This window comes from Salvia hispanica, chromosome 4 (genome assembly GCF_023119035.1).
Source record: "Salvia hispanica cultivar TCC Black 2014 chromosome 4, UniMelb_Shisp_WGS_1.0, whole genome shotgun sequence".
NCBI lineage: Eukaryota > Viridiplantae > Streptophyta > Magnoliopsida > Lamiales > Lamiaceae > Salvia > Salvia hispanica.
The window spans coordinates 7,235,612-7,250,791 of record NC_062968.1 but is presented as its reverse complement, the minus strand read 5'-3'; the positions used below and the strand labels follow the sequence as shown (position 1 = coordinate 7,250,791).

The following is a 15,180-nucleotide window of genomic DNA, read 5'->3' as shown; positions in this document are numbered from 1 at the left end:
AATTAGTAAAAACAGAGAACCTAAAAATGCAAATTTGATATTCCCATCACCCACATATCATATGGAAGAGAAAAAGAGCCTGCCTCTCTTATATGTATTGATCATATTCTAGATAACAAGGAACAACAAAAATTGTCATTTTCAGACATAATAATGTAAATGGAAGACAAAAATAAATCTCTAGTTTTCATGAGGTTTTCTTCTTTCTTTCTTTCTTTCTTTCTTTTTCCTTTTTGGTATGAGGAGGCTAGCAAGAAAGGAGCACAATGTGGTGTGCCTTCCACCAATTTCAATGTATGTGTTCGAGTTTCTCAAGCGTTCGGCCCTACCAAGGCGAGTACTGGTCGTCCCCATCATCGTCATCGTCTTGAGGGGCGGGCAGATTGAGGTCGAGCAAGTCCAGCTTGGCGACCGGGCTAGGGTGCGTGTTCACCTCATGGCCACCGATGAAATGTGACCTCTTGTGGCCGCCCAACGCCTGCCCATTCTTGAAAACTCTGTTGCAGAAAGGGCAGACATGGCCTTTGCTCTTCTTAGCCTTCATTTTCTTATCAAACGAGCTGCCCGGCTTCCTACTGCTAGTGGACTCAACCACCTTCCCCCTATTCGCAAACTCATCATCTATGCTATTCTCTCCAGTCTCGTATCTTGGGTCATACAACGTGTTGATCTTCTTGTGGCACGGCCTGTGGCCTCCTAGAGCCTGGTACGACTTGAACGTCTTCTTGCAGTTGAAGCACTCGTATTTCTGTCTCTTCTCTGCGCTAGGGAGTTCGCCCCGTTTGATCCTATGATCATCATAGTCATTATACAGATCAGAATTCTCAATGACATATCTCCTCTTTCTTGATTGCTCAATCCTAGCTGCTATACTATTAGCATTGCCATGATCATACTCAGTTTCCTTTGCCAATACCTTCTTCACCTCAGCTCTATAGCTCCGGCTTCGGTTCAAGCTCTGCCTAAACTCTTCATACTCATCCACACCATTGCTCCTACGCAACCCATCCATGGACACATCGGACTCCTCCCCCTTGGCGCATTCGTCCAAGAAATAACCCGAGTCAGAATTCTCTCCCTTAACAACATCTCCAATTTTCTTCTCATCTTGATCATGACCATTCTTGACAAGATCACACCTTTTTCTCACATTCTTTATATCAATGGAGGAGGACTTAGTCTCCAAGATCACAGAGTTGTTATCAGAACTCTCGACAGCAGAATTCACCCCGCCTTTACTCCCAGTATCCCTAGACAGCATCATCAAACACATGGCCACCTCCTCCTGCTCCTCCCCGTCAATCTCAGAGACGGACGAAGAGCCATTGGGGAAAGGGGAGTTCACTACAATCTTCCTAAACCTCTTGCCCTTGGAGGACCTAGTCCTGATTGCCCGGTCCTCACCCTCCGTGTCGGAATGGCTGTCCATCACCAGCTTCTGGCTCTCACTAGTCCAAGAATGATCATCTTTCATGCCCCTATCCTTGTCAGAGTGGCAAGCCATGTGCCCACACAAAGCCTTCATTGACTGAAACCCTTTGCCACATTGCTTGCAAAACTTCTCTTGTGGCAAAGGGGAGGTTGAATCCACAGCCCTCCAACTCTTTCTAGGATTCTCTCTTAGGCCATAGCTAGACTGCCCATTTCCTAAATCACCAATTCTTGAATCACTCATTGTGCTTTCCATCCCACCACCACCAACAACAATAAATGATGGGAATTTCTTAAAGTTGGGATCAATTAGTTTGTCATCAGATTCAACAGCATTTGCAACTACACATGACCTCATGTGGCCTCCAAGAGACTTCCCACAAGGGTATTTCTTGAAGCACAACTTACAAACAAACCTCAATTCTTGATTCTCATCCATCCAATCCTAGTTCAAACACCTCCAATCCAACTACTAAATCAAGAAACAAATACAAATCCCCCCCAAAACCATACAATCAAGATTTAGCTGAACTCAGATTTATTTCCCTGATCTCGCCACATCAAAGTGCAAAAAACAAACTCCCAAAAAGGAAAATGGAAAAATCCTCAAGTATGGATGGGCATAGATCACAAAGACTATACCTTTACTGAGATACGAGAGGATCAAACCACACTAGTGAGATGTGACAGTGAAAAATTCCAAACCCACACTAAAAAAACAAAGAGTAACACTTGAAATCCCAAATCGGTGAAATCTCTACAAACACACACAACAGAGAAGAAAGGCATAAAAAGAAAAAGAAAAAGGCATAAGAGTAAATAATGACAACCCCAATCCTATATTAATTTTGCAAGATTTTGAAGAAATTAATGTGGAAAGAATCAAACTTTTGAACAGATAATGATGGGCTTGAACTAGCCACAGCCTAGCAAGATTAAGAGATAGAAATAGAACCCAAAGACTCTTTCTTCCCTATTTTTCTCCCACAACACACACATCTACATATGCGTTTATACTTTATAGTAAGGTGGAGAATTACATGCATGGAAGCAAACCATGAGTAAATTGAAGGGGGGCACGTGTAGCTGCGAGGAGTGTTGGTTGCTGCAGAATCGGACGGCGTGGATCTTTTGGGATTACTAACCAAAGCCCATAGGGTAATTCGAAAAGTTCAGATTTGTGCATTCATTGATTTGATTTGATTTCATTTATTAATAAACTCTTTGCTGAAATGTCACCTTCTTAATAAAGGGCCCCAGCCCTCAGCCGTTACTCTCCTCTCTAAGTTGCCAATTTGTCCCAAAAATAACTAATCAATTTGAATTCGGGAGTTAGATTTTTGGAATTTCAAAATATATACCATTGCCAAAAAATCATCTTACATATCTCAACTGATAATTGCACTTAATACATAAGTTATAGACATTCTAACAAATGCAATCATACATGAACTTTTGACTATACGGCCGAGTCGAAGTTGGTAGCATTAAAAATTATGCAAGACATGTCGTTTTGAAACATCACTATAAGATACTCCTTCCGTTCCCCATTAAGAGTCACACTTTGACCGGGCACGGATTTTAAGAAATGTAAAGAAAAGTTGATTGAAAAAATGAGTGGAATGTGAGACTCATTTTTTTATATTGGTTTTATAATAAAATGTGAGTGAATTGAGTTAGTAGAATGTAGGACCTACTTACCATTTATGGTAAAAATGAAGTGTGACTCTTAATTGGGGACGGACCGAAATGGAAAGGTGTGACTCTTAATAGGGGATGGAGGGAGTAATTTTGATGTGAAAATAATGTCGGTTTGATTCCTGCTCATTTTTTCTCCTTGCTAAAGTTCAAAGTCACTATTTTATTGAGGTACACATGGTATTCGATTTCGAAAATTGAATCGAATGTAATTTCTTAGAGCACTCCCAATGGCACTCCCTTATTTCTCCCTAACTCCTGCCACATCAGCGCCACATCAGCATCACATTTTATCCCCAGTTTTTAGCCAACTGCTACATTGGTTTCTCCCTTATTTCTCCCTTATTTCTCCCTAACTCAACATTTCATTTTTACATCATTATTTTTTATATTATTTAATTTTCCCTACAAATGTATTTAATAAATAGACTAATAATGAACAATTCATCGTTGTATTAATCATTGGAAAATATAATACAACGAGAAAAAAAAACTACAAATAAAAAACGCAAATAAACAAAGATTTAAAAAAAAAAAAAAAAAAACTAAGACGGAGGGGCCGGAGGGGCGTCGGGATCGAGGCCCATCGTAATCTGCAGGCTTTGGATGCATTTCCAGAGGGCCGCCTTTTCTTCAGGGGTCCCGCCGCCGGTGAAGTACAGCGTGTACATCTGCGTCAGATTGGCGACATTGCTCGAATAAGTGGCTTTTTCTAAGTCGATGTGGGGTTCCGACTCGACTTCCGACGTTGTGCCCTTCCCCTTCCGCCTCCCCTTCGCCTTCTTCGCTCCCTCCGGGCGCTCGTGCGGACCATCCCCACTCAAGTCGATGTGGGTCGCGCTCCCCTCGCTCTCCGAAACGCTAAGTCGCGAGCGCACCGATTTCCCGTGCAGCGTGACGTGCATCCCCGTCCGGAATTTGGGGAGATCCTTCAGCTGATCGTAGATGTTCCAATACTTGAACCCCTTCGACAAGTACTTGCCACAATACCTCTGCATGGCCTCATCTCGGACCATATGCTCGTTCTGGCCACTAGGCATGTTCGCCAACAAGTTAGAATAAATACCGTTGAAGTGGCCGCAGTCCCTCATGAGGCGCTCCCAATGCCGACGGATCGCCTCGCTGCCATGGTCCTTCATTGAGGCAGTCTTGTGGCTCCTGTACTTCGCGGCAACCCGCTCCCAGAATATGATCTCAGTCTGGTAGTTGCTGCGCTCCGCGTTCTGTGACGTGTCCGCCCAGCAGGTGGCTATCAGCTCGGACTCTTGCAGAGTGTAAGTAGTCCTTACCCGCTTCGGCCTCTCATCGGAACCCGTATCAGTCGCAGCCGACGACGCCGGCGCCTTCCCCCTCCCGCTCCTAGAAGGCGGCTCGGTGGGCGTTTCTTCCACCTCGAAGTCCTCCGCGCTCAGTGTCGCGGCCTGAGATTCTTGGTCGCCTGGGGTTGATCCGGGGGTGTCGAACTGGGGCCGATACACATCGTCGGCTGGAGAGGGCATTCTGCCGGCAGAGTTGAAGTACGGAGAAAGTCTCCGCGCCGGAGGAGTCTGCAAAGGAGACGGACCCGCGTATGGAAGTTGGCCGGGAGGAGAACCCATCGCCAACAACGAGTGCATCCACTGCTCGTTTGCTTCATCCGTGTTGGGAATTTGTGAACTCGACTCTTTCCCCTTACCCTTACCCTTACCCGAGCGGGAATTTTTCTTCCAAAAGCTCATAATTTTTGGAAGATTGATGAAGATTGAAGATTGAGAGAAGAGATTGAAAATGGAGAGAATGAAGATTGTGGGTGATGAATGGAGGAAGTGGAGGAAATATTTATAGGGGTGGGATGTAAAAATAGCCGTTGGGCCGGAAAAAAAAAAAAAAAAATTTAAATATCGCCGGTTATCGCCGAGCGTCGCCCACAGTGGCCGGCGATCGCTCGGCGATAATCCGGCGAAAAAACGCCGGTTGGCGAAATATCGGTAACATTATCGCCGGATTATCGCCGATTTCACCACAACGGCCGGCGATAATCCGGCGATGTTCGGCGATTTTTCGCCAGATTTTCGCCACCCCCATTGGGAGTGCTCTTAATTGTACAAATGTTTAAAAATGCTAATTAATAGTTGAAGTATTTAAATGCTATTTGGAGCATAATTTGAAAAGGTCAATAATTAAATTACTGTAACGTGATTTTGCCCTTTTCTTAGTAAAGATTTAATTTTTAGGTCAAAGTCATAATCTCCCACTTATTTCAACCACTGTGTTAATACAATAATATTAACTCTTACTCAGTCAAGGTCATGGTTATTGTTCAGTGACACTAAACTAGTAAATGATACTCCTTCCGCTTCATTCAAGATGTCCATCTTTCATTTTTAATTTGTTTCATTCAAAATATCCACTTTTTATATTTGGAATAAATATTCTCTCTTCACTCTCCTCATTAAAATATTCAATTACTTTTTCCACTCTACTTTATCACATCCACCTAAAATTCCATGTCACTCAGATAATAGTACTAACATTTTTTTCTCGGATTTTTATCAATTTGACTTCTCAGTCATACCATACAATATAGTACTATATAATATCATGTCACTCGGTACAGATGAATACGAAGGGATTGGAAAGACAACCATAAATAGTGTTTTTATTTCTTGTCTGTGTAAGAGTACATTTTTCTTTATAGAGAATGTATTTACATCAATAAGAAAGCAAAATCATCTACGTCCTATCTTGATAGGAGAATTCAAATTGATATCATTCCATTATTGTTTATTTATTTCAGTTTCAACACTCACTCACCTCAAGTTGAATAGTGTTAATGATCTATGATGCCAAACTTGATAAGAACATTTGTGAAGCTTCAAAAGTTTACAACTTTGGTCAAAATATCATTCTCAATCTTTTCCATCATAAATTAAATTTTGGTCAAAATATCACTCTCAATCTTTTCCATCATAAATTATCAATCAACTTCTATATGTTTGGTTCTGTCGTGTTGAAATTCTTTGAATGTTAATCACTAATTGTTGAAAGAAATTTATCGGGCGTAATACAATCCCAGAAAAATAAAATTAGAATGAATTTACACAGAATCAATAGACGTAAAAGAATTACACTGAATTCTAAAACAAAACCATGATTAAGCTGAAATCAAGGAAGACCTTTGGCCGTAAGATAAGATACGGCCCGATAGTGCTTTGGAATTGATCAAATAAAGCAAGACAATGATGCAACATATTTCTCTACAGGGATTCATTATGAAATATTTTATCATGAACTTGTTTAAGTTTATTTGTCTATCAGTAGCTACACATTTAGAATTTTATGTCATTGAAGTAATTGACTTTGAATGTTTTCTAAATATTTACTCCCTCTATCCGCGAATAGGAGTCTCGTTTTTTCATTTTAGTCCATCCGCGAATAGGAGTCCCGGTTCACTTTTACCATCAATGGTAATAGGGTTCCACCTTCCACTAACTCATTCCACTTACATTTTATTTTAAACTAAATAGTATATACAAGTGGAACCCTTATTCCACTAACTTTTTTCCACCCACTTTTTTTAACATTTCTTAAAACCCGTGTCGCCCATACATGAGACTTCTAATGGCGAACGAAGGGAGTATCATTTATCCAGACCTCATTTTACTTTAATATGGAGTAGTTGTTTTAATAATGCTTTTAATTATGTAACAAATAGTCGAATGGTGCATTGTGTTTTAACAAAACCAATTTTACTTTAGTATGGAGTAATTTTTTGTAATGCTTTTAATGTAACAAATAGTCGAATGGTGCATTGTGTTTTTACAAAACCTAGAGATGAGCATTTATACTTTAATATAATTATTCACAAAGTTAACAATAATAATAAATACTTTGAGCGTGAGTATGAGGACAAGATGAAAGTTAGGAGTCATTTTCAAATCAGAAGGGCGAGAGTTTTCTATGGCCAAATGATTATAAATAAAAAGACCACACCACAATGGACTCAAACCCAAACCCAAGACCTTTGAAGCATTACCAATTCACCTTTAGTCCAACTCTCACACACTAAAGTGAGAGCTTATGTATATAAATAAATTGGTTCACTTTACTATATTGGGCATTGAGGCCAAGCAACATTTAGCCTTCACTTTCCACCACCCAAATAGATATCTACTATTTTTGTACAGGATTTCAGGCGACAAAAATTCAAGTATACAACCCAGGGTCCTCGAGCAATGTCTCAACCTCTTCTCCACCGTTCATCTCGACAACATCTAGCTTCTTCACTTTAACTTCAGAGATATCATGCTTTAGATTGCTCGCTCATCTTCTCTGCAGTCATTTTGAGGCTCAGACCAGAAGTCGTCCACCCAACTCATGTCTAAATCTTGGTCGCTGAATGACTTGACCATGGAGTCCTCACATTTTCCTTCAACAATATAGAACTCCCCCTTCAGACCTTGATGGTCTTCAATGTCTGTTTTCTGATCTGATGATGGATAGGATTTGTTCTGATGGGAGTCTCCAGTAACACCTCCCAACTCCTTCTCCTCCTCATCATCACTATCTATATCCAACAAATAAGATCTATTTTGAACAGCCCGCCTCCGGAGCATGAAGACGTTAAAATAGTAGCTGACAAATTCTTTCTTGGTTCGAGTTGGGAATGCAACACTCAAGTACTTCCAAAATCTTCTACCATGTGTAGCAGGATTAGAGTAAACAATGTCATGAAAGACTTGTTCATCGTGAGGGGTCCATTGGTACTCGACCCCATCTCACCCATATTACCGAAACCCAACTCCACAAAATTCTTGTAACCAATAGTCTCTCGTAACTTTTCTCTTGCTTCATCCACATATTGAAATGGACCAGATGCATGCACAAGAGGGTTTTATAACCAAACGTAGACGCACATCCAAAAGGTGTGAATGTAGGGCGCGAATATCACTCAAGTATGTATCTGAGGTTGGATTTGTGGGGTATGTTGTTCAAGAATTTGTGGAAGTTCACAATCATAGTATGATTGAACTTCCGTTTAGACGTTACATGAATATTAATCGTAGGTTGGGTGAAGTACACGGGCGATTCATATGGGACTGCACGAAAACCAATATTGGACCTACCATGACATTCAAATTCTTGAATGAGTTCTTGGGCGGCTATGACACTGTGGGAATCACCGTGGCAGAACTTAGGAATTATGTCCAAGGTCTGAAAACTTATGTCGAAGGTTCTGATGCACAAATGTTGTTAGATGAAATGGCGAGGAAAAAGAAGGCATGTCCTGATTTTACATATCACTATCAGCTTGGGAGTTCAAAAGCGTTGAAATCGCTTTTCTGGTGCGATGCAATATCTAAGCGGAATTATCAACTGTATGGTGATGTTGTCTCCTTCGACTCCACATACAATACCAATAGGTAATGCCCTGTTCATTTATATATAAATTATGCATTCCATGTGTTAGGTTTCTGTTTGGATAACTTTGTTGATTAGGATTCTAATATTTGCAGTCTATTGTGTATTATATTGCAGTTTAGGACTCTAATATTGAAGTCTACCGTTTATATGTATGAAACAGGTATTGTATGATATTCTCACCCTTCACGGGCAAGGACAACCATGGAAAGCTAGTCACATTTGGAGCTGCACTCTTATCCAATGAGACCACACAATCTTATTCATGGCTCTTCAAGCATTTTTTGGAATCCATGGGTCAAGCTCCTAAGATGATTGTTACTGACCAAGATAGATGTATGAGAGCTGCTATTCGTGATGTTTTGGTGGATACAAAGCATAGATGGTGCATGTGGCACATTATGCTTAAACTTACCGATAAAATTCTAAGGAGATCTCTAGAAAATGAAGAGTTGAAAAAAGAGATCAGTGCTTGTGTGTGGTCTTAGGTACTAGAGCCGGAAGAGTTTGAAGATTCATGGATGGGGATAATGGAGCGTTATGAGCTTCTTCATGTTGAGTGGTTTGTAACAATGTCAGACAATAGAGAGATGTGGGTCCCTGCCCATTTTAGAGACTTTCCCATGGGGTCTCTTATTAGGACGACGTCTGTTTCCGAGTCTGAGAATAGCTTCTATAAAACATTCACAAGACCTCGCTCCAATCTAGTTGAGTTCATCATGAATTTTGATCATGCATTGGCTGCACAGAGAAATTCTAGCTCGAAGTTAGATTATATGGATTCAACTATTATACCACCGTTCTCCAATCAGTTGGTATTGAAAAAACATGCTGCAACAAAGTACACTGAGCACGTGTTCAAGAGAGTGCAACGTGAGATAGTGGACGCATTGCACCATTGTAGCACTGATGGTTTGTTGAAAGATGATCTGTTAGAGATCTCCACAATAAAGGATAAGTATAGTAAATCTTGGGTTGTACCTACACGATCAGTGAGGATTCGTATTCCTGTTCTTCCAAATTGTTTGGGAGAGAGGGAATTCTTTGTAGTCATATATTTTTGGTTTTCAAGAACAGGTTCCTGAAGTTTATACCTGATAAGTACTTCCATGTGAGGTGGTTGACGACTGCCTTAGCTGATGATATTCGTGGTCCAGCTCGAAGTTTGGGAGATCCTGAAATTCTATCAGATCCAAACCAGCTGTCAAAGAATAAAGTTGCTGACATATTTTTCAGTTACATGAAAAAATTTGATGCTGATAGTGCCATCATTGATTTGTTTTCAGCTGGAATTGATGAGCTTGGGAAGAGTCTTATGACAAGAATCCATGAACCATCTTCAGGAGACAAGGATAAGCCAGTTAAAGATTTCTATTTTGCTGAAAATCCAGCTGTGGTTAGAGTACAACCACCATCAGTTGTGTCCACCAAAGGTTCGGCAAGTGATTCCAAAAGCCGTTTGGTATCCGCGAAGGAAAAGGCTATAAAGTTGAACAACAAACCATTGCGTCAGTGCAAAAAATGTGGAGAATTTGGTCACCATGACTCTAGGAACTGTGGTTGACAAAAGGGAAAATAAAATTGTTAGTTCATTTTTACATCATCAGGTTGTAGTCTTATACAGAAGATATTGCAGTATTAAGGTAGATATATTGCAGTCTAATGAAATGAGTGCAGACACACTATTTGCTTCTTTCTATTACTTCATTAATTTCACAAGACAGTAGGATTAAATATTAATTTTATACTATTGTTTCCAAGTTGCTTTTCATTTCAGTAAATAGTCTAACTTCAATCTTTTTTAATTACAAATTTTTACAATACTATATTGCAGTCTTATTCAATGAATGTTGTTGTGTTACGACAACAATGTTGCAGTTTACATATTATTGTTACGATTTTTCTTTCTGATGTAGTTTAATGGAACGAAACTATAGCTAGGTGGTACACAACCTGAAAGTCAGTATTCTCTACAACCAAAGCATAATTAGCTTTCAAGTGCTAGGAAGATATGATGTTCTGGTAATCATCACTTGAATTTAAAGAAATGTTCACTCAAATTCCATTAATTTCATTCACCAGGAGATGCTTTTAAGTTTCTTTTATGCAAAGTCATGACATTTACACTGCAATAATTTCCCAATAGAACTCCCTGCTCTAACTGAATCTCAGATTTCGAATCAAAATAGGTCCTAAAAACTCTGTTACACCCAGAAACTAATAAATATAAAAAATTCAATCTTTTTACATAAAATGCCCTAAATTTGGGGGAAACTGAACAGAGATATGACCTGTAATTAATCTTAAGCATGCAAGCATATTATAAGTAACTGCCATCAAAACAATTATGGATAAAAAGTCAAATCAAATTAAGTCAGTTACATTTTCTACCCCAAAATAAAACTATAAAACCAAATGTTTCAGCACAAGTTCATTCAAATATCCAAGACTTCATTGCAAACATCCAAGACTTCATTGCAGCAGTCATTCAAACATTCATTCATCATTGCAGCAGCCATAAGCCCTATTGTCATTGTGAGGCACGCCAAGACGGTTTGTTCTTGTACTCTGCTACCATATTCTCCACATCAATCGGTCTTGTCTTTTTTGCCTCCGTATATAGATGTGAGGCAAGTCTTGACACACACCTGAAGGCCCTATTGTTCTTGTTATACAGCATTGCTATACAATATTTGGCTCGAAGAAGCTGCAGAGGCTTTGATTGTTTGTTTGTCAGATCACACTTCCAGTTAGTGACCTTCATGCCCATATAAGTCTCCATATGGCGTATTGCATACATGCCACAATCTGTAGTATCTTCTTTAGCACTCCATTTCATTTCTAGAATCTTCACATTTGCTTTTTGGAGCATGCGACCGTAGCTAGCACAACCACATGTCTCCAGAGTGTAGACAAAGAAATCTATCTGCAATTTATAAAATAAGAATTGTCAAGCTGATGAGATTTGCATATTTATATAATGTATATTGCAGAATAACATATATAGTCTTGCTTGCTTACCAGCCTATAGACTTGGTCGCCATATCTATCCCCAACATCAGCTTCTTCTGATCTAACATTATCTATCACGCAAATTGTTGCTTTCAAGAAATCAAAACAAACCACATAGTAGTGGTCTTTTGTATATATAGGGATAAAAACCTGGTGCAAAACAATGAGCATATTTAATTGCATTCCACTAAGAAACATATTGTAGTTCAATGTATTGATAGTTTATTACCAGACTGTAATTTTCCCATTTGAAGTTTTGGATATACTTGAGCTCATCAATGATTCTTTCATGAAAGACCTCCTTTGCCTGATCATTGCTCCATTCAGTCTTTGGATCCACAACTGTACCACTCTGCAGCCAAAGAAAATAAGAATTAGGACAACCATATGAAAAGTCTAATATGCATTAAGTTTCTGAGACATACGGAGGGGAAAGTAGACAGAAACAATCTGTTGGGTGATGTACGGGACTTGAAATTCTAATTCAAATTTAAGTTACAACTCCACCCATCTATGACTACAACATGGATCCTTGCATATGGCAGCATTGACATTAGTTGAGCATGAGTAATTTTCAAGTTATTGATGTTGAATACAATCAGCTCCCTGTTACAAATACAATTATTGAATAAACACTTGGTATTAAAAATAATTTCATACGAAACATACGTGGCATTGATTTCAGTACTCATCATCCAAAACTACAGTTCTCTCTCATCCCCCGTCAGTTTGTTTTACATCGTAACTGCATGCACAACATAAGGAGATTTGATTGCATCACTTACTTTAGGTTTTGACTTGTCACGGGTGGAGATTGTTTTTTGTCCCTGTTGGAAATTACAACAAACAATATTACAATTATTAAACTTAGAACGCATAGTATAATTTGGGAAGATGCATTATATACCTTTTCCTCCTTTTCCTTGGAAGGATCATTCATATTCGATGCAGCACTAGCCTTTTGCGTGTCCTTTGAAGCTGCAGGTTTCACTCCTTGTGGAGGCTTCGAAGGTTCTTCACAGACATTCTACAATAGCCACAAACACAAATGCATTATAATGTGAAATATATAATATAGTAATCTGCAAAAATTCAAACTGTGTTATGCAATGTATATCATACCTTTGCAGTAGCTGATGTACTATCATTTTTATCCTTTGAAGGCTCATTCATTCCAGTAGCTGAAGCTGGGCTCGATGAGCACGTAGCTTGTGAAGGCTCCTTTCTTGCTTCAGTTGCATCACCCATCTTCTCCTTTCCACGACTTTGATCTGCAGCAGGTGATTTCTCACTCCTCGACTGGCCACCTTGTGCTTGCACATTCTGCATATCCATAAAACCATCATAACGAACAATCTCCAATTGCAAAAGTGTAGTGAAATTTTAAATACAGTATAAATAAACCACATATTGTTATCAATAAGAAAAACTTACTTGACTGTCATCATCATCAAACAGATTCCAATTAGGCATATAATTTTCCAATTCAATTTTTTTATCTAGAGCACTCATCATTTTTTCGATTGCTGCCAGCCAGTCAGGATTCTGCAGATCCTCGTCATCCAAATTTTGTGCATGTGTTTCAACTTGATCTTTTGTTTTCATCCGTCTCTTCTCTCTCTTTCCATTAGTCAGCATTATCAACCCCGCTGCAGATGCTACCTTAAAACTATTCATTTCACGTATGTGCTCTGGTGGTGCATGTAACGTAGCAGCAAAATTGAATATTCCATCAGCCAAAAGATTTCCAGCACGATAGACATCAGCAGTAAATTTCCTTGCTTCTCTTTCCTCGTTGTGTTGCTGCTTTGTTTCTACTGAAGTTGAAGGACCAGCCATATAATTCAACTCATCCAAGATTTGTTGCATTCGGTCATCATAGTAACCCAGCCCAAATCCACCAGCATTGATCACTATGGCTTCTCTTGCTTTTAACGCCTCCAACTCCCACATGTTAATTGATGGGAAACGTCTTCAACTGTTCGTCTTCCTACTATCATCCTGTCCACATAACATCCTTGACATACAGAAGAAAAAAAAACTTTAGTATATGCATTTTTTTTTAAAAATTGTAATAAAGTTACACTTACCACAAGGAAAACTATTGGACCAGTGTAGTATCTTCTAGAAGAGTTCAGCCATCTGTTATGCACATCTAACATAACAGTGATGACGTATTCACACCAATTGTAGTCATGGATGATTGACAAATCATCCAAGATATGTAGGATCATTGGGATAACAGGTCCATCTGCTGGGGTCTCTATAAAACAGTATTCCATGAGTACCAAGAACAGTCTCTTGAATTGGTCACCACCATCTACCTCATTCAACATAAGGATGGCAATGTCATCAACATATATATTTTTTCTTGGTTTTTTAAGAGACTTGGCAACGGCTTCCATCCACGACAAATCATGCTTCCTGAGTTTCCGTTCAATACGATGTCTTCCTTTAGGAAGGCCAAGCGTCAGATACACATCAACTTCGTCGATGTGCCTGCATTCGGTCCATGACCCTCCTATAGGTAACCCACAAGCAATGGGATTTAAGTATGATGCAACCCAAAACCCCAGTTTTGGAGGTATGTGATTTAACTTGAAATTCAGAAGTGCCCCAAACCCCAAGTCAATTATATCCCTTTTTTGCTTTCCATTTAGATACTCCATGGTATTTTCAAATATTTCTGGCTTTAATCTGAATAGCAGGGCATTCACACCCTTGTTTAATCTTATCAAAACTACAAAAAAAAAATTATTTCAACACTACATTATTATAAATGATGGACTGCAATATAGAACAAGCAATACTGCAAGATGATGATGCATTATTCTAAATGCTGCACTGCAATGTATAACAAGCAATACAACAATATATAACATTCAATACAACAATATAGCATGCAAAACAACAAGATGATGCATTATCCTAAATGGTCCACTACAATCTATAACAAACAAGCCTGCATTATTCTAAATGTTGCACTGCAATGTATAACAAGCAACACAACAATATATAACATTCAATACAGCAATATAGCATGCAAAACAACAAGATGATGCTGCATTGCAATCTATAACAAACAAGACTGCATTATTTTAAATGCTACACTGCAATGTATAACAAGCAACACAACAATATGACATAAATTATCTTATTTGTTGGTCCCTCATTTTAACTAGTAGAATGATAAATATCTAATCATGTCATGATTTAGGTATGAATTATCAATAATTGCTATAACTAATATCACTTGAAACATAATTCAAAATTAGCAAAAGTTCATTTAATCTATACAGTAATGCCTAGATTTTGAACACTGTTATCTACTCTGAATAGATTAAATGATACCTCTGACAAATTTATATAAACATAAAATATCACTTTTACACTTCCAATAAATATATATTTAAATATCCCCACAATTAACATGCAAAACTGCAAGATGATGATGCATTATTCTAAATTAACCAATGCAATATATAACAAACAAGACTGCATTATTATAACTGACCCACTGCAATATATAACAAGTAATACTGCAAGATTTACCACAGTACCTTTTCCTCTGGGTCCTCTTAGTTCTTCATTTGTGTTTATTCTCGTGCTTGTTTCAGCTTCTAGTTCCTCCTCATTCAT

The 15,180-nt window shown here is 38.8% G+C and overlaps 2 protein-coding genes across 2 annotated transcripts; one reads left to right on the top strand and one right to left on the bottom strand.

Moving 5' to 3' along the window:
• Positions 1-84: 84 nt before the first annotated feature.
• Positions 85-2,567, bottom strand: LOC125185519. Its single transcript, XM_048082069.1, has one exon. It carries the CDS (start codon positions 1,868-1,870, stop codon positions 326-328), a length of 1,545 nt encoding a protein of 514 aa, XP_047938026.1. The 5' UTR covers positions 1,871-2,567; the 3' UTR covers positions 85-325.
• Positions 2,568-7,974: 5,407 nt separating this feature from the next.
• Positions 7,975-10,093, top strand: LOC125220278 (protein FAR1-RELATED SEQUENCE 5-like). The gene is made up of 4 exons (XM_048122435.1): positions 7,975-8,531; positions 8,693-8,894; positions 9,018-9,487; positions 9,607-10,093. The coding sequence occupies exons 1-4, from the start codon at positions 7,975-7,977 to the stop codon at positions 10,091-10,093; spliced, it is 1,716 nt and encodes a 571-aa protein (XP_047978392.1).
• The last annotated feature ends 5,087 nt before the right edge of the window (positions 10,094-15,180 follow it).

Bases quoted from the DNA above. Each gene is read 5' to 3' on its own strand.
- LOC125185519 (XM_048082069.1), bottom strand. From the start codon at position 1,870: ATGGATGAGAATCAAGAATTGAGGTTTGTTTGTAAGTTGTGCTTCAAG.
- LOC125220278 (XM_048122435.1), top strand. From the start codon at position 7,975: ATGGACCAGATGCATGCACAAGAGGGTTTTATAACCAAACGTAGACGC. The intron at 8,532-8,692 runs GTAATGCCCTGT...TGTATGAAACAG, and splicing joins TCCACATACAATACCAATAG to GTATTGTATGATATTCTCAC. The intron at 8,895-9,017 runs GTGGATACAAAG...GTGTGGTCTTAG, and splicing joins CTGCTATTCGTGATGTTTTG to GTACTAGAGCCGGAAGAGTT.